Below are 21,752 nucleotides of genomic sequence, written 5' to 3'. Positions count from 1 at the left end.
CAGAGAGACACACTCTCTCTCTCTCTCTCTCGCTCTAACCAAAGGTTATTCGCTCTGCCTGAAGCTCATGAGCTGGGATTTCTCCTCCTGATAGGGAATGGAAAGCTAGTTGCAAACATGTTCCTGGGTATGGTTGAGGTAGAAGTACTCCTCTGATCAATGCTCTACTTCCCTTTTTGATGATGTGCTTCAGATAGCACACAGAATGCAGATCTGAGGAAAAGTAAACTGGCATAAAGTGGAAAGCAAAGCAGTTCTACATTCCCAATGCCCAATATTTTTTCTTATTGGTTTTAGGCAAGTTGAGTTACAGAGTGCAGAATGAGATGATAGAAGAACAGACATATGTATAGACTCAAGAGGGTTTAATATACAGAAACATAACCTTAAAATTACATTTCATGTTCAAAATATTTTCTGCCCTGCAATGTGGATTTCATTGTATAACATGAAGTTCTTGGGGGAAAAAAAAAAAAAAACTTCTTCCAAGACAGGTGAATTTAAGGTTACAGGTTTGTACAGGGTGAGAAAAGGAAGGACCGGAGAGACCAAGAGCAAACAAAACAAATGATACTTAAGGAGAGAAATTACAGAAGGAAACCAAAGAATGAGACGGGGGGGGAGGGGAGGGACAGAAAAGGAAGTAAAGAAAAAAAGATGCAGAAGTTGGGGGTGGGAAGAGGTATTCTACACTGAGAAACAGTTTCTAACTGATCAGACAGCGATTTCTTTCCCTAGGAGGTCATTCAGGCACAAGGAAGTGCAAGAGTAATCAGGATATGTTGTCTGGTAGGAAAATTGTAACAAAATAAAAAGATGAAAGGGAACTGATTTTATTTTGAATAAATGCTTCCTGACGGCACCAATTCCTAAACATTTTCTCTTTGTTTTCAATGGGGGAGACTGAAAGGAGGAGAGAAAGATCTCTAGAACCCCAAACTGCCAATGTTAGTCACTCCTTTACCATCCTCTCCATCTCCCTTCTATACACTTTCCTTCCCCATGCACTGACCCAAGAATTTGTACACTCAATTTAAACTGCTGGAATGCCAGTGCCTACCCACAGCTTTGTCAGGCTTTTCATTTGGCACTTAAACACCCTCTACTGTTACCCTCTCTGAGAGACTCTACAATTACTAAAATATTGTGTATAAGTATACTTCTACTTTCAAAATTACGATATTACTAATGTAAACTTATAGATTATTTGCAGTTTTAAAATGCAATGAAATTTGCAATAATTGCCAAACAGAATTTAAGAATTTTAAAACCTACCTTTAAACTAGACTCATAGTCAGTATTCACTTTGAACATAAGCCCAAGTCGCAAATGAATTTCCTTGGCTCGACAAAAGCTGGGATCAACATAAAGCACCTCCTGAAATGCTTTAATCGCCCTGGAAAAACAAACATTAAAAATTGCAACATTTTATGCAATGTTACTTTATAATCAGTGCATTTTATTTATTTATCTTGCATAGTAAAAAATGAAAAGCAGAAAATTGTTATGGATAAACACATCAAGATCAATTTTATGTAGAAAGATGGTAACGTTACTTTTTTGTTGCATAGTTTTCAGTGTTTACTTCAAGTGTTAACAAAAATCTGTACTTCTAACACCCTAGTTGTCTACAGATCTAACCTAAAAGTTCAACTCTTTCCATTCAATAGGAGAAATTGCATGACATACTGTTTGTTTTTGATTAACATCCCAATTTTTTTCATTTCAGAAAAGTTGGACAAAATAAGAAGAATTGGTAACAATATTTATTATACTTAAGAACAACAAGGTGTAGACAGTATGCTCCATCTCTGCCTCTGCTCTTGGCTGGTTCCTGGGAGCAGAAGCTGGTGGTGAGAGTAGGAAGACAGAACCAGCATTAAAAGTTCAGGAGTGATCACCCACCACTTTCACAGTGGCCTCAGGCATCTTCATTTACAGAACTCTGTCCCCCACTCCTCAAAACACATCCGACCAGCTACTCAGTTGCCTAAAGAGTCAATTGCTGCCCAAGTTCTTTCTCCAGCATCAACCCCCTCCCCTCCAGTTGCCCAAGCATGCTCCTATACTTTTGCCAATTCCCCCCACCCCCAATACGTGGACAGTGTGGTAGGAGCAGACAGACTCAGGAGATCATTTCCTAGACTATTTTTATTCACAAGACCTCTCTACCTTAGACAGAGATGGTAAACAGAAAAACTGCACACAAGCAACTCTAGTTGCAAAACCCCTCTGCTAAGGCACTACTAGCTGCCTTTTACCCAAGAACTAGCTCACTCTGGTTCTTGGTTGCAGTGTTGTTGTAGCTGTGTTGGTCACAGGATATTAGAGAGACAAGATAAGTGAAGTCTTTTATTGAACTAACTTCTGTTGGTGAAAGAGGAAGCTTGAAAGCTTGTCTCTTTCCACCAATTGAAGTTGGTCTAATAAAAGATATTACTTCATCCACCTTGTCTTTCTGGCTCTTGGTGTCAGTCCTGCCCTTGGCACACTATAACCCTGTATACACAAGGGAAAAATATACATATTTTACCCAACTTGTTTAAAGATGTTTTACCTAATATATTATCCAGCATATTAAGTAATTGGTCCATCGACTTTAACAAGGTTTTAGCTGCTAACTGTAAACATAAGATTCCCGGTTACTTTTCCTAGTCTAGATAGAGTCTGTAGGACCTGGTATCCTACCAGTACTCTCACCTGAGAAGTCCCTTAGCCAAAGTCATGATGAATAAGTTTCCTCACAATACTGGCAAAAAAGGTACTCTAATTCATGCCAAGATACAGGTTCACACTATGCGGGCATTTTTACCACTGCCTCATTTAATCTTGCACTGGAGCTGCCTGAGTGGGCACTGGAGATGAATCACCATTCAACTTTCCTATGGAGTTAGCCATATTAAAGTAAATGAATTAAAACTGAAACATGTATTTCATTATAAACATTCCCCATATAGTGATACGATCTTTAATTACACATACTATTTTTCCCCACAGGAACCTGCCTCATCCAGTGCACAAAATAGACCTACTCTAAGGATCAACCAGAGCTGTGTAGTGAAGGAAGCTGTCATCTGTAGAATCCCTGCCTCATTTGTTGCAGAAGCTGGGAGGTGTGTAGTAAATGAGACACGGGATTGCAGGAAGAGAGAAAAGAGTCTCATGGTTAAGACAGCTGAATGCCACCTTGAAGAATTGGATTCTAACTATGCCTCTGCCATACAGTTCCCATGAGATATTAAGCAAGTCACTTAAGCCAAACTTTTCACAGGTAGTCACTAACTGTGTGTTCCTCATTTTCTGGGTGTTCGACTTGAGTTTCTGCGGTCCAATTTGCAGAAGTGTTGAGTGCTCATAGCTGCAACTGAAGACAATTGGGATCTGTGCTTTGAATATATGAAGTGGGACAGAATGCTAACTTTGAAAAAATCAAGTCAATGTGTTTTAAATTGGGCACCTAAAATCAGTGGATACCTTTACACTTAAACTGAGTGTCAGTTCCCCATTTTTAAAATGCAGATAAATACCATCTCTTCTCACAAGGGTGGTGTTACCATAAATTCATTTCTGACTATGAAGCACTCGGGGTACGTCCATACTACCCGCCGGATCGGCGGGTAGCAATCGACTTCTCGGAGTTCGATATATCGCGTCTCATCTAGACGTGATATATCGAACTCTGAACGTGCTCCCGTCGACTCCGGAACTCCACCACCGCGAACAGCGGTGGCGGAGTTGACGGGGAAGCTGCGGACTTCGATCCCGCGCCGTGAGGACAGGTAAGTAGTTCGACTTCAGCTACGCTATTCGCGTAGCTGAAGTTGCGTACCTTAGTTCGACCCCTCCGCCCCCCAGTGTAGACCAGGCCTCAGATACTGTAATGATGAGCACCAGGGAAAAGCCCATAAGAAAAAAATATACTTTTTTTTTGTTCGGAGCAGGATTTGATTACTGTGCAGTAAAATTAGGTCTGGGGCCACACAATGAACAAGGAGGAGTAAAAAAATATTGTTTTGTGCACTGTATGAGGCAGGGGTCCTGTGGAAAAAACAGTATGCAATCAGGTAATTAAAGATCACACTCAATGCATGAATGTAAGGAGGCCAAATTAAGGTTGCACAGGCAACCGTAATTCTGGCATTTCCTAACTTTTGAATGTTTGATTTTGCAACCTAAATAAAGTTTTTTTTAACAGTGTGTGTTTGGCCATGTGCACTTTTTAAAAAAAACCTAGAAAATTATATTGAAAAAATATTGAATGCAAGCGAGACAGGCTCCTTGCTCTCAGTTCCAGCACCCTGCACTATCTCAACTTGGAGAAGCCAACATCGAAGTCCAACTTCATCCTTGTAGCCCTGGGCTGGAAGGAGCATGCTCAGTATGCTCTGTGGGAATGATGCATGTGCAGTCCTGTCATACACAGGAGCTGTGAGGAATGGAGGATGCTCAACTGTTCTCTGGGAATGGCTCATGCACAGGGTGGTCACATGATGGAGGCTGTGAATGGCTCGAATATGTCCCGTGCACATGGAATCTTCAGAGATTTTAGTTGTTACAATCGAAGAAGTCTCCACTGAGCAGGTGCAAACAAGGATATTTCAAAGCCTTATAGTTTGGTCAAGAAAGGGTGGATTTCCACAGGAACAGCAAAAGGCACTTTCCTGACACAAAGGGAACCTATGTCAAATTTCAAGTCCCTGCTCTAAAACATGGGCATGCTGGAGTTTTTCAAAGAAAGGGTTACAAGAATTTCTCAGCATTGCAAAACATATTTTCCCCTGGCCTCACATTTGGAAACAGTTGACCATTTTGGCTGAATTTTAAGGGGGTTGGGGGATCCTGAAGCAGACACCCAAACATTTAAAGTTTAGCAAAGTTATAAGCAACTAAAACCAGGGTCTTATAATGGGAAGTGTTGTGCAACCTTCACAGGCAGTAATACTAACCCTGCCTATTACTGCTCACTCTATTCTTAGAGCTAGAAGAGAAACACATCACTACATATTATTTAAGTAAATCTACTTGGTTATTCCCTTGAACTCATAAGAAAATACTGATTTTTTTATTATTACTGGTTTATAAGTATGTTTGTCAGCTCTTAAACAGCTGTGTTACTCCAGTAAGGAACGCTGGGTAAAATATTTGTTTTAAAAAAATAAATCAAACACTAGTAATGCTGCCAGTTAGACCCAACAACTGTGGGATCATCAGAACACCAAGATTAAATACAGATACAGTTCAATTCAACTAGATGCCTATGGAATTTGTTATTTCTCCTGTTTTACTTATTGAGTTACAGGTTTTAATATGATGCACAGGGCTTTAAGAGCTACTGAAGTCAATGAGAGTCATGAAGCTAACTTCCTATTCACTTACTTGACAACATACCTATCCAAAGTATACATTTATTACATGGATTAGTCTACTGCAGTGCTTCAGTTAATATAGATTTTTAGATTCCTGTAAACAAAGCATCATCAGTAAAAGGGAACTCTCTCCAACCCAATGAAGTTACAGTACTGTAAACCAAAGGTTAGGTTGGTAAAATGATTCTTCAGAGATGATCACAAGTAACTGGACGTTATGTAAGGTGGTGTAAAGCCTTGTTAGAAATGTATTTTTATAACATTAAGTATAGAGTAAAAGGGATATGCCCAATTTAAATTGAGAGGAAGATGTACTAAAGCTCACTGTCTGCACTGTACCAAATGGTTTAGCATTATACACAGCTTTTTGTGTGTTATAATTGTTTTTTAATTATTGTTCCAAATCTAAATTAAGAATGGGTTGTGTGTGTGTCACACTGTTCTATGAATATCAAAGAGATACATATACCTATACCCTGTCATAATGGATTTTCAACAATGTCTTTCCTCATCCCAAAATTTATTTATAGCATGAATATTTTTAATTATCATAGCTAGGGTACAAGGATCCGCTATAGCTTAGGCTGCCAAATAGTTCCCTTTCAAAAGCCTCCCTTGCCACTAACACCGCCACCACCACATTTTTAGACAGTTAAGGATTTTTTGAGGCTAAAAGTAAAAAATATACAATCCTCTTTTGCTCAAATATAGTGCTGAAAGAACTGATTGCCAGATTTGGACTTTTTGCCTAAGTGAGAAGATGTATTATTTTGAAGTGCCTCTTAATATTTCAGTGGAAAATAATTTTGATTTAGCAGTTAAAGAGTCTTTAGGGGGAAAATGCGCTTCACCCACTTGAAATAAGCTTTGTTTTTAACTGTATCAGTACCTATAAAGAACAATCTGTCAGTTAACTAAAAGGCAAAATGTGATCCACATGCGGGCATGGATATATATTTTTAAAAATAACGAAGTTTAGTTAAGGTTTTCATATTGAATGAGGCAGGGGTTCATAGAAGGATGCCTCATAGAATGCAGGGTTAAGTTGTGCACTGAATGCAGCAGAGAGTTACAACGGCTCATTTAGCATGCATAGTGTGGTAAACTTTGTAAGCCCTGGACATAAAGGTTTGTGCCTACCACACAGAATTAAAGAATGCACGGTGAACACACACGAGGAAGGGGGCCCTGGACATAGTATACAGCTAATGTAGGTTGGAAAATAGTGGTGTTTAGTGAAAGTTGTGCCTAATTATGGCATTTTTTTCTCTTAAAATGGAAATCCATTAAAAACTAAAAGTTAAGAATGCTTACAGAAACACATAAAAGCTAAGAAATTCCTGGGACAATGTTGCACATTCAACTTCAGTTCTGCCCCCGATGCATTACAACATGGACTATGACCATATGCAAATATCTCAAATATAAATGCCCAGACAAACCCCGACATTATACTTATAGTAAAAAAGTACATATTGGTAATGTGACAGTTAAAAATATTACAGGACTGTTGTAATTATCTCCAAAACAAGCTTTACAAACCCAGAAATTCAGACTTCAATATTTCTTTTTATCCTCATCATTCAAAGTATGGCCCCATGTCTTATGTAATTCAGATCTTCCAAGGCTTGCACTAAATATGAAATTAATTTCTTCATGGGCTTTTCTATGGAAGCCCATCAATGTAGTATCTGAGCCTCTCAAACATCAATTTATCTCCACTATTCCTCTGAGATAGAGTATCATCAACTTTACAGACAGGGAAGCGAACCACAGGCAGATTTAAGGCAGAAATTTGCAGCATTCTTCACTAATTTTAGAATGATTGCACCACAAACTTGACATATCTAGTTTTAAAGAGTATTAGCATTTTTAAATGGCTGTGAAGGCCTTTGAATATATAATTAACCCTCAAAATATCTGAAGGTAGGTGGGTAAATATTATCCCTATTTTACAGATAGGGAAACAGACAGAAAGGCTATGACATGGCTAAGGCCACACAGAGAATCAGTGACAGAACGAGAGATTAGAACCTGTGATTGCTTAACTCCCAATCCTGTGCTCATTGCTCCAGACCACACTGCCTTACTATCAGAGTAGCTGAACACCCACAACTTGTATTGACTTGAACTGCTGTTGTGGTAGCTCAACTTTAGAAAAAACATGCCCAAAATGTCGCAAATTGTAACACAGAAAATGAGGAACGAAAACAAAATTAGTAACTACCTGCAAATTTAAATAAACTTAAAAAATTAACTCATTTTCTAAAATTTTCCTATATTCAAAACTAATAAAGTATATTTTAAGCAATTCTGCTTTGAGAACTAACTAAAATGGCTTTATTGGGTCCAATTTTTATTAGCTCAATGATTTTGTATTAAATATGCTGGGTTTACCAATAAAATGTTTTCCTACATACAAACTCAACCTGGAACTAGAACCAAGCTGCATCCTTTCCATTCCATGTATCAAACATAATAAAGATTCTGCAGACCAAATTAGACCCTCAGTTATAGCCACACAACCCTTTTGTCTTCAATGGATTTGCAAAGGGGAAACTCATTCGAATTTAGTAAACTCAGAAATTAGATTTTATTGATATACAAAGATTAGAATCCAACTCATTCATTCATAGCTGTGTTGGCTCTCTAGGACTAACAGAAATTGAAAAACATAACACATTTAACAAGTGTTACTGAAATATTCCTCAAAATGCTTTTAAAATAGGGGATCCATAAATATTATACTGCATTTGAAATTAACACATATAGCTGACTAATGTATATAACAGGGATCAGCAACCTTTGGCACGCGGCCTGCCGGTTTGTTTACCTGCCACGTCTGCAGGTTCAATGGGGGCTGCGGGAAGCGGTGTGAGCCAAGGAATGTGCTGGCCGCCGCTTCCCACAGCCCCCATTGGCCTGGAGCAGCAAACCACGGCCAGTGGGAGCTGCGATCGGCAGAACTTGCAGATGCAGCAGCTAAACAAACTGTCCCGGACCACTAGGGGGCTTACTCTGGCGAGCCGCGCGCCAAAGGTTGCCGATCCCTGGTATATAATTACGAAACAAGTCAAGAACGAGATGAAGAGAGTTATTTTGTATGCTATTATCTATAACCAGACATGGTTAGAGACATACTGCAGGCTATTCAACATGATCACAAGATCAGTATTAACAAAGGCAAACGATCTAGTAATCTAAAACCACTAGACCAATTTCTGTCCCATACCAAGGTCTGCATCCAGAATTATTTGGGCCAAGGAGACTTGCAGTTTCTAGGTACTCAGCTGTCTTACCTCAAAGCTTTTCTATGATTTAACCAAAAATGGAAGATTAGATTCTGGATGATAGCCAAATTGTTGCCAAATGTGGGTTGCTTGCATGAAGACCACTTAACAGCTTCCTTGAGAGACATCTTGGCTTTCCTAAAGTAGGAGATAATAGTCTCAACCACCAATTAACCAAACTCTTCCACACTGATTTTTGTTAGCAACAGATTTTGCTCTCCCCCAGGCCTTCAAAAGACAGGAAGGACATCAGTGATAGGAAGGACATTGAACCGAAGGGTTCCCAACACCTCTAAACTCACCAAAAGACAACTTAGGCACAGATTTTTTTAAGGTTTTTAGGTGCTGCTGTGCTCAATATTTCAATGTCTAACTGATTTAGTAGTCCAAATGTCATTTTCAGAAGGGAATTAGGCACCTAGGAGGGCCTTAACCTTTGTTCTCTCAGGATAGCAATCAGCACCCACAGTACAGCAGACTTGTACTGAATCATCTTCTTTATTTGATTCTTACACTAAACAAATTTCATCAAAAATGGAATGGATTCCACATTGTAGCCAACAGAAGCTATCCACTACCACATGAATCTGGTCAGAGACTCTGATGATGCTATGGCAGAGCTCGGCAACCTTTCAGAAGTGGTGTACCTAGTCTTCATATATTCACTCTAAGGTTTCGCGTGCCAGTAATACATTTTAATGTTTTTAGAAGGTCTCTATAAGTCTGTAATATATAACTAAACTATTGTTAAGTAGCCATGTTAGTCTGGATCTGTAAAAGCAGCAAAGAGTCTTGTGGCACCTAATAGACTAACAGATGTTTTGGAGCATGAGCTTTCGTGGGTAAATACCCACTTCGTCGGATGCATGTACAAACTATTGTTGTATGTAAACAAGGTTTTTAAAATGTTTAAGAAGCTTCATTTAAAATTAAATTAAAATGCAGATCTTATCAATTTAGTGCAGTGGTTCTTAACCTGGGGTGCACGCACCCCTTGGGGGTGCGAGACATGCAAGATTTTTTTAGAAGCTGGGGGCGGCTGCAGAGCGCTGGGCCCAGGCCAGGAGCAGAGCCCTGGGCTGGCTGCCAGAACCCCAGGCCGGCAGTGGGCTGAGCAGGGCCGGAGGCCCAGATCCCGACTGGCAGGGGACCGGGCGGCTGGAACCCCAGACCAGCAGCGAGGTGAGTGGGGCCGGCGGCTGGTATCCCAGGCCGGAAGCAGGCTGACTGGGGCTGATGGCTGGGACCCCTGCTGGCAAGGGGCCGGTGGTCGGAACTCCAGACCATCAGTGGGCTGAGCAGGACCGGCAGACAGAACTACCTGCAAATTTAAACAAACTTAAAAAAATTAACTCATTTTCTGAAATTTTCCTATATTCAAAACTAAAAGTATATTTAAAGTAATTCTGCTTTGCGAACTAACTAGAATGAGAACCCCAGAGCGGCAGCTAGGGTGCTAGGAGGATGATGGTGGCTCCACCTTGGTGAATCTTCTGAGCAACTTGAGGTATGGTCACTGGGTCAGGGGAGCAGGAGAGTGTTGCCTCCTGAGAGTCATTGCCTATGGCTCCCCTGGAGCAGTATATGGGAAGCTTTCTGTTTGTCTGGGATGCAAAGAGGTCCCATTGGCGAGTACCCCACTGTGCAAAGATGTTGGTCAGAACTGTTCTGTGTATGTCGCATTCATGGTCTATGTAGAGACTTCTGCTTAGTGTGTCCACTAGGGAGGTCTGAGCTTTTGGGAGGTACGCAGTCTGTATAGTAACCTGATTCCTGACACACCAGTTCCACAGTCGGACTGCCTCCAAGCATAGAGAACGAGCGCTCACTCCTCCCTGTTTGTTTCTACATACACACACCATGGCAGCGATATTGTCTGATACAATTTACACATGTGGAGGTAGCATATGAGGGGAAGGAAGGCCTTGCAGGCTAGGCAAGCTGCTCTGAGTTCCAGCAAGTTTATATGCAGTCTGGCTTCCTGTGGTGTCCATGTATCCTGAGCTGTGTGGCGGTCCAAGAGAGCACCTCATCCTGTGTGTCTGTCACAATGGTGGCCCTCATGGTAGGACTGAAGGGGGTCCCCACCATAAGTTTGGTTGAGTTGGACCACCAAGCAAGAGAGGCGAGAAATCCTGAGGGAACAGTGACTTTGGGGTCGATGCAGTCCCTGGTCAGCTAGTAGGTCAAACGTAGCCAGGCTTGTAGGCATAGCAAGGGGAGCCTAGCAAAGTGTCACATAGGTGCATGCAGCCATATGGCCCAAGAGGGAAAGGCACCAACACACTAGTGTGGGGCTTGCAGGTAATGCAAGCGATCAGGCTGTCCATCACATAAAATCTGTCTGCTGGGAGGGAAACTTGTGCTGAAACCGAGTTCACCTTTGCTCCTCTGAAGTCTGTGTGTGAGACACAAAATGGACTTGTCTAAGTTTATGTAGACATGTAAGAAGGAATCAACGAGACTCTACTGCAAAGCCAACTTCATGTTGGTATTGTCTCACAAGAAGCCAATCGTCCAGGTATGGGAACATGTTATGTCGCTGGCATCACATCTGAGTCACTACTACAGCAAACTTCTGTGAAGACATTTGGTGCTGTCTCATGACTAAAAAAGGGAGGACACAAAACTGGGAGAGCTGCTGTCCAACCCTCAACTGTGGGAACTTCCTGCATGATGGATGAATGTCCACATAGAAATATGCTTCTTTCATGGTGAGAGCTGCAAACCAAACTCCCTCCTGAAGGGAGGGATTATGGATGCCAGTGTAATCGTCCTGAATTTCAGCTTTCTGATGAAAATATTGAGCTGTTGAAGATCCAGGATGGGTCTGCCTCTCACCATTTTTTGGGGATGAGGAAACGTTGGAAGTAGAATCCTCTTCTCTGATATTGAGGCAGGACACTCTCTATCGTACTCTGGAGGAGTAGCACGTCTGCCTCTTGTTGAAGAATCAACTGGTGGGAGGAGTCCGGGGGAGGAGATTGGGGGGGAGAAGTTGTGCGGAGGGAAGGAAAAGAACTCTATGGAATATTCATGATGGATAATCTCCAGAACACAACAGGTTGTGGTGATCCTTCTCCAACTGTGGGTGAAGAAGGTGAGGCAGCCTCACAGACCACAGGTGGCGGAGGAATCTGAGGTGGTGCGCAGGTCTTAACCGTGTGTCAAAAGTGGCCTTTGACCTGCAGCTGGAAGTACACTGAAGATGTGATAGTGGCTGGAGCTGGGAAATGGCTCTCTGGGATCTCAGTTGCTTGGGAGGATGTTCAGGTAGACATTGTTAGTAGTAGGGGTAGAAGGAAAGTCACCATGGTCTGAAGGGCTGTTTTTGATATTTTCTCCTGGGGGCTGGAGAACAGATTCCCAGGAACTTCAGAGTGGATCTTGATTCCTTCACAGAATAGAGATACACATTCATCATCTTGTCATTGACCAGACTGGATTCGTTGAAAGGGAGGTCCTGAATGGTATTTTGGACCTCTCTTGGGAATCCAGATGACTGAAGCCAAGAGTCTCTATGCAGGATATGCCCTGTGGCCAAGGACCGGATGAAGTATCAGCTGTGTCCATTACAGCCTAGAGAGTTACCTTTCCCACCAGCCTCCCATCACCCACCAAAAACTGGTCTTCCACAGGAAGTTTGTCTTTAAACTCTGCCAGCCTTGTGTAGGTATTAAAGCTGTAGTTAGACAACAATGCCTGGTAGTTGGCTATACAAAACTGAAGGCCTGTGGAGGAGATCTTCCTGCCCATGAGATCCAGCCTCTTCGACCCTTTATCTGGCAGAGTGGATTTCTGCAGGTGCTGCCAAGCCCATTCCGCTGCCACTTGCATCACTAGTGAATTAGGGGCAGTGTGTAATAAAGAGAAAAATTGGCTCCTTTGGCCAGCACAAAATAGTATCTCTCAGTTCACTTTGGAACGTGGGCATACAATGCTGGTGTGTGCCAACCTGTTCTGGATGGTTCCAGTATGGTCTCATTTATGGGAAGGGCCACCTTGGATGGTCCCTGTAAGTGGGCGCAGACTCACCTGGTGGTGCCTCCTGCTGGTCGTCTCGGGAATTAGCTCACCAGTCGTCAGAGCGCCCTCTGCAGGCCAGGTGTCCCGCCTGTCTTTGGCCCCCATGTCCCTCCCGGACCCCAGTGCCCTTGTCTTGGGTGCTGCCCCCTGGCAGTACCCTGCTCTCTCTGGGTCTCCCCATCCAGGGGCACCCCCAACCCTATCCCCACATCACCTCACTCATGGCTACTGCCAGTCACTGTCTAGCCCCCGTGCCCTGGAGCGGACTGCAGTCTACCAGCCAATCATCACAGGCAACAAGGGGTTTGGACTGGCTGCCTTTACCCACTCTCAGGCTGTCCCTCTGCAACCCCAATACCTATGTGGGCCTCCTGCTAGGCCGCAGCCTGGCGCTTTCCCCAGCTCCTCTGCCTTTCCCCAGCCCTGCTCCACTCAGGTAGCCTGCTCAGGTCCCTGCAGCCAGGTCCATCTCCCTCTACAGCTAGAGAGAGACTGTTGAGCTCCTGGCTCCCAGCCTCTTATATGGGCCAACTGAGGCTTGATTGGGGCGTGGCCCAGCTACAGCTGCTTCCCCAATCAGCCTAGTAGCTGCTTTCCCCGCCACAGCCCTCTCCCAGGGCTGTTTTAAGCCCTTCAGGGCAGGAGCGGGATAACCACCTCAGTACAGTCCCTTTGGCTGTAAAACATCCAGGAGACGGTGCTGGGGGTTCTGGACCTCCTCCAACAGAATTTACAAGTCAGCAGCCACCCTTTGAAGTAGATCTTGATATTGTCAGTGGTCATCTGGTGGAGAGGGTGGGTAATAAGGAGGTTCCGGTCGGAATCGCAGGTTCCGGCTCACTGACAAATGGCTGATGAGACGGGGAAGAGGACGAGGTTACTTACCTGTAAGTGAAGATTCTTCAAGATGTGTGGTCCTTATGTGTATTTCACTGAGGGTTTACACATGCACACTATGTGTCCGGAGCTGGAGAATCTGAAAATAGTAGTGTCCGTTGGTTTGCACGTGTGCCCTTGCCTCATGGTTACATCTGAACTGATAAAGGGCAAGGTGGACTGACCACGTCTCCAGTTCCTTCTCTACCGCAAATGAAACAGATCCACAGCAGAGGGGAAAGAGAGTGGGACGTGGAGTACAGACAGGGGCACACATCTCGAATAACCTCCAGTTACAGGTAAACCACCACCTCTTCTTCTTCTTCTTCTTCAAATAATGGTCCCTATTGTATTACAGCAAGGATAACTAATTAGCAATAACTAATTCAAAGAAGGGGGCAAGGATGAGGATAGATTGGTTGAGCAGAGGACAGCCACACCAAATGATGTATCCTTCACAGAGTTCTGCGCCAAGGCACAATGTGGAGCAAAGGTATGTACCAAACTGTACGTGGCTGACCAACCTGTGTCTCAAAGTAGTACATCATGGAGGGTGGCCATATTCGACATCTGGTCTCGTGCAGAATGGGCTCTCACTCAGAAGTGGGTGGCAGTACCAACTGATAAAGCGTAATGCATCCTGAAATCCACATGGAGATTCTCTGTGTAGAAATTGCTTGCTCCTTAACTCTCTTAGCTATTGTGATAAACAATGTAGGAGACTTTCTGACTGGTTTTGCCCTCTACAGGTAGAAGGCCACAGTCAAGGCCTAGCAGACATCAACGGAGTGAAGTTGTCGTTCCTCTGCTGAGATGTGAGGCTTTGGAAAGAAAGCAGCTAAGCGTACAGGCTGGTTGAGATGAAACTGGGATACAACCTTTCGTAGAAACTTGGGATGTAGGTGCAGGAAGACTCTGTCCTTATGGAAAGTGGTAAAAGGGGGTCCTACCCTCAAAGCCCCAAACTCACCTACTCTCCTCATCAAAATGATAGCCACCAGGAAGGCGACTTTTATGGAAAGAAGGGACATAGAGCATGAAACCAGTGGTTCAAAGGGCTATTTCATTAGTGCTGCTAGAACGAGGCTGAGGTCCCACTGAGGAGCGATAGATTCTATGGGTGGGAAAGTTCTGAGGAGGCTTGTCCAAAACCTAATAGTCAATGGGGATGTGTAAAAGTGGAGTGTCCTTCCATGGTGGGGTTGAAAGGTGCTGTTTGCCGCTTGATCTTGAGACAGTTGAAGGAAAGCCCCAATATCTTTAAGGACAGGAGGTAATCCAAAAGAAGGGGAATCTCCACTTTTCCATTTGGCACCGTAGGAACACCTAGTGGACTCTTTCCTGTTGCTTGAAAGTATGTCTTGCACTTCTGATGAACACTCCTATTCTAGTGAAGATGCCCATCCAACAACCACACTCTGAGGTGAAACATCTACAGACTGGGATGTCTGATCCTGCCTTTGTGTTACATTAGCAGCCCAGGAAAAGTAGAAATGGGAAAAAGGTGCCAGGCTGACATGCGGAGAAAACTGGGAAACCAAAACTATATTGGCCAGAATGGGGCGATCAAAATGACTGTGGCTCTCTCCAACGTGATCTTGTGGAGTACTTATGGCAGCAGTAGTACAGGCGGTAAGCATGACTGATCTGGTCTGACCAGTGTGGTATCAGAGCATCGTCTTCAGAGTGGATACGGTTACCGTTCCTCACCAACCCCCCGCCTCTGGAGCAATATGTGCTGCATTTGTTGTTGGTGTGGGAGGCAAAGAGGTCTCTGGTCGGAGTCCCCCAATAGTTGAAAATGTTGCTTACTATGGTGTCATGGAGTTCTCACTCATGATTGGCCACGAATCTTCTGCTGTCCCTAACCTCTGTTTGTCAGAAGCTGGGAAAGGGCGATGGGATGGATCACTTGATGATTACCTGTTCTGTTCATTCCCTCTGAAGCACCTGGCATTGGCCGCTGTCGGAAGACAAATACTGGGCTAAATGGACCTTTGGTCTGACCCAGTATGGCCGTTCTTATGTTCCATAAAGTCCTGCAGTTTGCCACACTGAAGAAGTCATATTTGGCCAACAAGGCTTGGTAGTTTAAAATTTGGAACCGGAGGCTAGCTGACGAGAAGCCCTTGAGTACCAGAAGGTCCAACTGTTTGCCCTCCTTATCAGTTGGGGTGGAGCATGGGTGTTGCTGTCTGGACGATTCAGTTGCTGCTTGCACCATGAGAGAAGGGGGGGCGGGTTTGGAGAGATCAGGAGTGAGAAAAGAAACTCAGACCCCTTAGCCAGTATGTAGTATCTCTTTAGTGCCCCCTTGTGGGTAGGCATGCAGGGTTCTGACTCAGGCCATGAGTGCTAAGAAGGCACTGGAATGGTGTCACCATGCCCCTCCCCTCCGCTTTATGCCCTCAGTCAGGAGCATGAAAGAAGATACTGAGCATGTGTGGGTCAACGGACACTGCTTGGAAAAAGTCCAGAGTCAGGCACATGGCATGCATGCATACCCCATACATGGAATATGCATAGGGACCAGAATCAAAGAAGAATATATAGTTTCAGGTTGACCCAAAACGATCTGTGAATTTTGAATAGAATTCACCAAATTGTTTCAGCCAAAAAAGTTAGGGGATTAGACTTACAAAATATGATGAGAGGGAGGCAGTAGTGGCATTGTTCCACTCCCTGGGTCCCAATAGTCTAATGGTTAGGCCACTCACATGGGATGTGGAGAGACCCAGGTTTGAATCCCCAGCCTGGAGTTAAGGTCTTAAACCCAGGTCTTTCCCCCCAGCAGGCAAGTGCCCTAACCACCATGCTATGGGATATTATGGGGTGGGTCTCGGTCTCTTCAGCTGAACCTGTTCCACTTTGCATAAAGTATCTAAACAGTCACAGGGTCAGAGAGAAAAAGACAGACACCAAAGATACTTAGGCAAATTTCAGCAACTATGAGGCTGCCCAACCAGGGTAGATGGTTTGCGAAGGCTGTTGCAGAGAAAAATTTGATTTGGTGGGGGAGGGAAGAGGCGATTGGAATAAGAGAGACTTTGTGGGATAACTTACATGACTGGAGTACTGTCATGGGTGGATATAAACTGTTCAGGAAGGACAGGCAGGGCAGAAAAGGTAGGGGAGTTGCATTGTATGTAAGAGAGCAGTATGACTGCTCAGAGTTCCAGTATGAAACTCCAGAAAAACCTGAGAGAGTCTCTGGATTAGGTTTAGAAGTGTGAGCAACAAGGGTGATGTCGTGGTGGGAGTTTGCTATAGACCACCGGACCAGGTGGACGAGGCTTTGTTCAGGCAACTAACAAAAGTTACTAGATCACAGGCCCTGGTTCTCATGGGGGACTTCAGTCACTCCGATATCTGCTGGGAGACCAATACAGCAGTGCACAGACAATCCAGGAAGTTTTTGTAAAGTGTGGGAGACAATTTCCTGATGTAAGTGCTGGAGGAACTAACTAGGGGCAGAGCTCTTCTTGACCTGCTGCTCACAAACAGGGGAGAATTAGTAGGGGAAGCAATAGTGGATGGGAACCTGGGAGGCAGTGACCATCAGATGGTCAAGTTCAGGATCCTGACACAAGGAAGAAAGGGGAGCAGCAGAATACGGACCCTGGACTTCAGAAAAGCAGACTTTGACTCCCTCAGGGAACTGATGGGCAGGATCCCCTGGGAGAATAACATGAGAGGGAAAGGAGTCCAGGAGAGCTGTCTTATATTTTAAAAAATCCTCAGTGAGGTTGTAGGAACAAACCATCCCGATGTGTAGAAAGAATAGTAAATATGGCAGGCAACCAGCTTAGTTTAACAGTGAAACCCTTGCTGATCTTAAACACAAAAAAGAAGCTTACAAGAAGTGGAAGCTTGGACAAATGACCAGGGAGGAGTATAAAAATATCGCTCAGGCATGCACGAGTGAAATCAGGAAGGTCAAATCACAATTGGAATTGCAACTAGCAAAGGATGTTAAGAGTAACAAGAAGGGTTCCTACAGGTGTGTTAGCAACAAGAAGGTGGTCAGGGAAAGTGTGGGCCCCTTACTAAATGCGGGAGACAACCTAGTGACAGAGGATGTGGAAAACGCTAATGTACTCAATGCTTTTTTTGCCTCTGTCTTCACGAACAAGGTCAGCTCCCAAACTACTGCCTTGGGCAGTACAGTATGGGGAGGAGGTGGCCAGCCGTCTGTGGAGAAAGAAGTGGTTCGGGAACATTTATAAAAGCTGGACAAGCACAAGTCCATGGGGCCGGATGCACTGCATCCGAGGGTGCTAAAGGAGCTAGTGGATGTGATTACAGAGCCATTGGCCATTATCTCTGAAAACTCATGGCAATCGGGGGAGGTCCAGGATGACTGGAGAAAGTCTAATGTAGTGCCCATCTTTTAAAAAGGGAAGGAGGAGGATCCGGGGAACTACAGGCCAGTCAGCCTCACCTCAGTCCCTGGAAAAATCATGGAGCAGGTCCTCAAGGAATCAATTCTGAAGCACTTTGAGGAGAGGAAAGTGACCAGGAACAGTCAGCATGGATTCACGAAGGGCAAGTCATGCCTGACTAACCTAATTGCCGTCTATGGTGAAATAACTGGCTCTGTTGATGAGGGGAAAGCAGTGGATGTGTTATTCCTTGACTTTAGCAAAGATTTTGATATGATCTCCCACAGTATTCTTGCCAGCAAGTTAAAGAAGTATGGGCTGGATGAACGGATTATACGGTGGATAGAAAGCTGGCTAGATCATCAGGCTCAACGGGTAGTGATCAATGGCTCCATGTCTAGTTGGCAGCTGGTTTCAAGCGGAGTGCCCAAAGGGTTGGTCCTGGGGCCGGTTTTGTTCAATATCTTCATTAATGATCTGGATGATCGTGTGAATTGTGCCCTCAACAAGTTTGCAGATGACACTAAACTGAGAGGAGTAGTAGATACGCTGGAGGGTAGGGATAGGATACAGAGGGACCTTGACAAATTAGAGGATTGGGCCAAAAGAAACCTGATGAGGTTCAACAAGGACAAGCACAGAGTCCTGCACTTAGGACGGAAGAATCCCATGCACTGCTACACACTAGGGACCGAGTGGCTAGGCAGCAGTTCTGCATAAAAGGACCTAGGGGTTACAGTGGATGAGAAGCTGGACATGAGTCAACAGTGTACCCTTGTTGCCAAGAAGGCTAACAGCATTTTGGGCTGTATAAATAGGAGCACTGCCAGAGATCGAGGGACATGATCATTCCCCTCTATTTGACATTGGTGAGGCTTCATCTGGAGTACTGTGTCCAGTTTTGGGCCCCACACTACAAGGACGACGTGGAACACTGGAGAGAGTCCAGCGGAGGGCAACAAAAATTATTAGGGGGCTGGAGCACATGATTTATGAGGAGACGCTGAGGGAACTGGGATTGTTTAGTCTGCAGAAGAGAAGAATGAGGGGGGGGGGGTTTGAAAGCTGCTTTCAACTACCTGAAAGGGGGTTCCAAAGAGGAGGATCTAGGCTGTTCTCAGTGGTAGCAGATGACAGAACAAGGAGTAAGTTACTGTGGGGGAAGTTTAGGTTGGATATTAGGAAAAACTTTTTTCCTAGGAGGGTGGTGAAGCACTGGAATGGGTTACCTAGGGAGGTGGTGGAATCTCCCTCCTTGAAGGCTTTTAAGATCAGGCTTGATTCTATGAAATTAAACTCAGTTGAACAGAGGAGTGACTGAATGGAAAGTGAGAAACTAACAGGGGACTGAGTAGTGACAGAATTCAAGTGTCTCCAGATGTGTGTGTATTTTATATATCTATCTGAAGGCCAGGTGGCAGAATGGATTGAATGTATTTTTGTAAGACTGGACTAGTACAGTTTTGCCCAGACTGGTAAATTCCTGACAATTTTTCAAGTATACTATAATAAATAGCATGTTATACTCCTGATGGAATTCTGTTCCAAAAAAATACTGCACCAAAAATTTATGCTCACAATATTTTAAAATTCTGCAATATTCAGCATATTTTATATCAAAATAACACAATATAATCTCTCCAGTTTCAATTATTTTTGTAATTTATTTCAAAATACCTGTCAACAAGTATGTCAACAATACAGACAACAGCAAAAAAGATACTCCTAAGAGTAGAGAGTTAAAGAAACCTCTGCAACAACCCAATTATAGTTGGGAGGTGCTAGAGTGGGCTGTGTCAAGTCCCCAGAGCCCAGACACCTGCACTCCCATCCCCCCATAGCCCAGCAGCGGGGAACCCCCAAGCCCAGACACCAGCACCCCCAGAGCCTTTACTCCCCACAACTTCTTTACTGTCCTGCCAGGGGACATGGTGTGGTGTGGCCCTGCCCTTCCTCACCCTTTGCCAGAACTGGTAGGGTTTCCCAGGCCCTCTCCCATCCCCGGGAGAATGAGGATCAAAAAGCATGCAGCATCCAGCCCCACCTGGTTGGCTGCTCCGCTCACTGCGAGCTGGGGTATGCAGAGTCCAGCAGCCCCTAGTGGTGGTCAGCAATTCAACAGAGGAAACAGGGAATTCTAGGAAATTTTGCATGGTGCAATGGTGCAGAATTTCCCCGGGGAGTAATGCTAGCATGATGAATTCAAGTACAAGATGTAGCACGCGCCAGAGACAGCATATCTGGCAGGCAAAGCACTAAGATAGCAGAGTCCACCAGGGAATGAATATGAAGCAGTGCCAACAATATTTTAGCTTAAGTTTCTGAAAACAGACTATTCTCATGTGTCTAGCTCTGGAGGTGGTAACAGTGGTTGGTGGACACAATATGGCCACCCATTGCTCAGACAACCCTGGGAGGCCTCTTTTCATTGCAAACACTGCCTCCCCGCTCTGGTGATCTATGTAGAATAAAAAAAATATTTACTATTGATAGTGGTAGCAAGCCTAATAAACCCGTGAATAATGCTGATTTATAACAATTTCAACTTTGTTGCTCTACTCCAAGGTGAGCAAAGGGGAATTGAACTGAAACAAGTATAGTTTCATCAATAATAAGTTTCATCAATAAGTTTCATCATCAAGAAAGCATAGTACCTACCTTCAACAAGGAGGACCCGGTCAACTACAGACCAGTCAGCCTAACTTCAATATCCAAAAAGACACTGGAACAAATTATTAAACAATCAATCTGTTTAAATCTAGATGATATTAAGGAATTGCAAAACATGGATTTGTCAAGAACAATTCATGCCAAATCAATCCATTTTCCCCTTCTCTGACAAAATAACTTGCCTAGTGGATGCGGGGAAAACAGTAGACGTGATATATCCAGACTCTAGTGAGGCTGCTTACATAGTCCCATATGACATTCTTGTAAGAAAATTAGGGTAACATGGTCTAGATTAAATTATTATAAAATGGGTGCACATCTGGTTGAAAGACAGTTCTCAGAGTAGTTATCAATGGTTTGCTGTCAAACTTGGAAATGTATCCAGTGGGATCCCACAAGGGTCTGTCCTGGGTCCAGTACTATTCATTTTTCATTCATGACTTCGATGATGGTATTGAGAGTATGCTTATAAAATGCGCAGATGACACCAAGCTGAGAGGTGTTGCAAGCATTTTGGAGGCCAGTATTAGAATTCAAAACATTCTTGACAAACTGGAGAATTGGCCCGAAATCAACAAGATGAAATTCAATAAAGACCAGGTCAAAGTACTTCACTTAAAAAAGAAAAATCAAATGTACAACTACAAAATGAAAAGTAACTGGCTAGGTGCTAGTACTGCCAAAAAAAGATCTGAAGGTTAGAGTGGATCACAAATTGAGCAAGAGCCAACATTGTGATACTGTGGCAAAAAATGCACACATTATTCTGCGATACATTAACTGGAGCATCACATACAGGAAGCAGGAAGCAACTGTTCTGCTCTATTTGGCACTGGTGAAGCCTCAGGTGGAGTACTGTGTCCAGTTTTGGGCATCACACTATAAGAAAGATGTAAGCAAACTGGAGAGAGTACAAAAGACAGCAACAAAATGCTAAGTGGCTTAGAAACCATGGCCTATGAAAGAAAGATTGAAAATACTGGGTATTTTTTATCTAGAGAAGAGAAGACGAAGGAGACCTAATAACAGACATCAAATATGTTAAGGCTGTTACAAAGATGATGGAGATCAACTGCTCTCCATGTCAACCAAGTACAGGATGAGTCGTCATTGACTTAAACTGAAGCAAGGAAGATTTAGGT

General features: G+C 43.8%; 1 protein-coding gene across 10 annotated transcripts in view; it reads right to left on the bottom strand.

Moving 5' to 3' along the window:
* KDM6A (lysine demethylase 6A) overlaps nucleotides 1-21,752 on the bottom strand; it is a 288,340-nt gene that overhangs the window by 131,795 nt on the left and 134,793 nt on the right. For 5 of the 10 annotated variants that reach the window (XR_005598273.1, XM_039538040.1, XM_039538068.1 and 2 more), the window contains exons 6-7: nucleotides 8,666-8,794; nucleotides 1,276-1,396 (exon numbers count right to left, since the gene is read on the bottom strand). Coding sequence is in view for 9 of the 10 variants with exons in the window: in XM_039538040.1 (XP_039393974.1) it covers nucleotides 1,276-1,396; nucleotides 8,666-8,794 (250 nt within the window). In the remaining variant the exon portion in view is untranslated. The remainder of the gene's footprint in view (nucleotides 1-1,275; nucleotides 1,397-8,665; nucleotides 8,795-21,752) is intronic. The other 5 variants (XM_039538051.1, XM_039538079.1, XM_039538097.1 and 2 more) reach the window with 1 other exon arrangement.

This window comes from Mauremys reevesii, linkage group 1, assembly GCF_016161935.1.
Source record: "Mauremys reevesii isolate NIE-2019 linkage group 1, ASM1616193v1, whole genome shotgun sequence".
NCBI lineage: Eukaryota > Metazoa > Chordata > Testudines > Geoemydidae > Mauremys > Mauremys reevesii.
The sequence above is the reverse complement of the archived record's forward strand: the minus strand, read 5'-3'. Positions and strand labels throughout refer to the sequence as shown.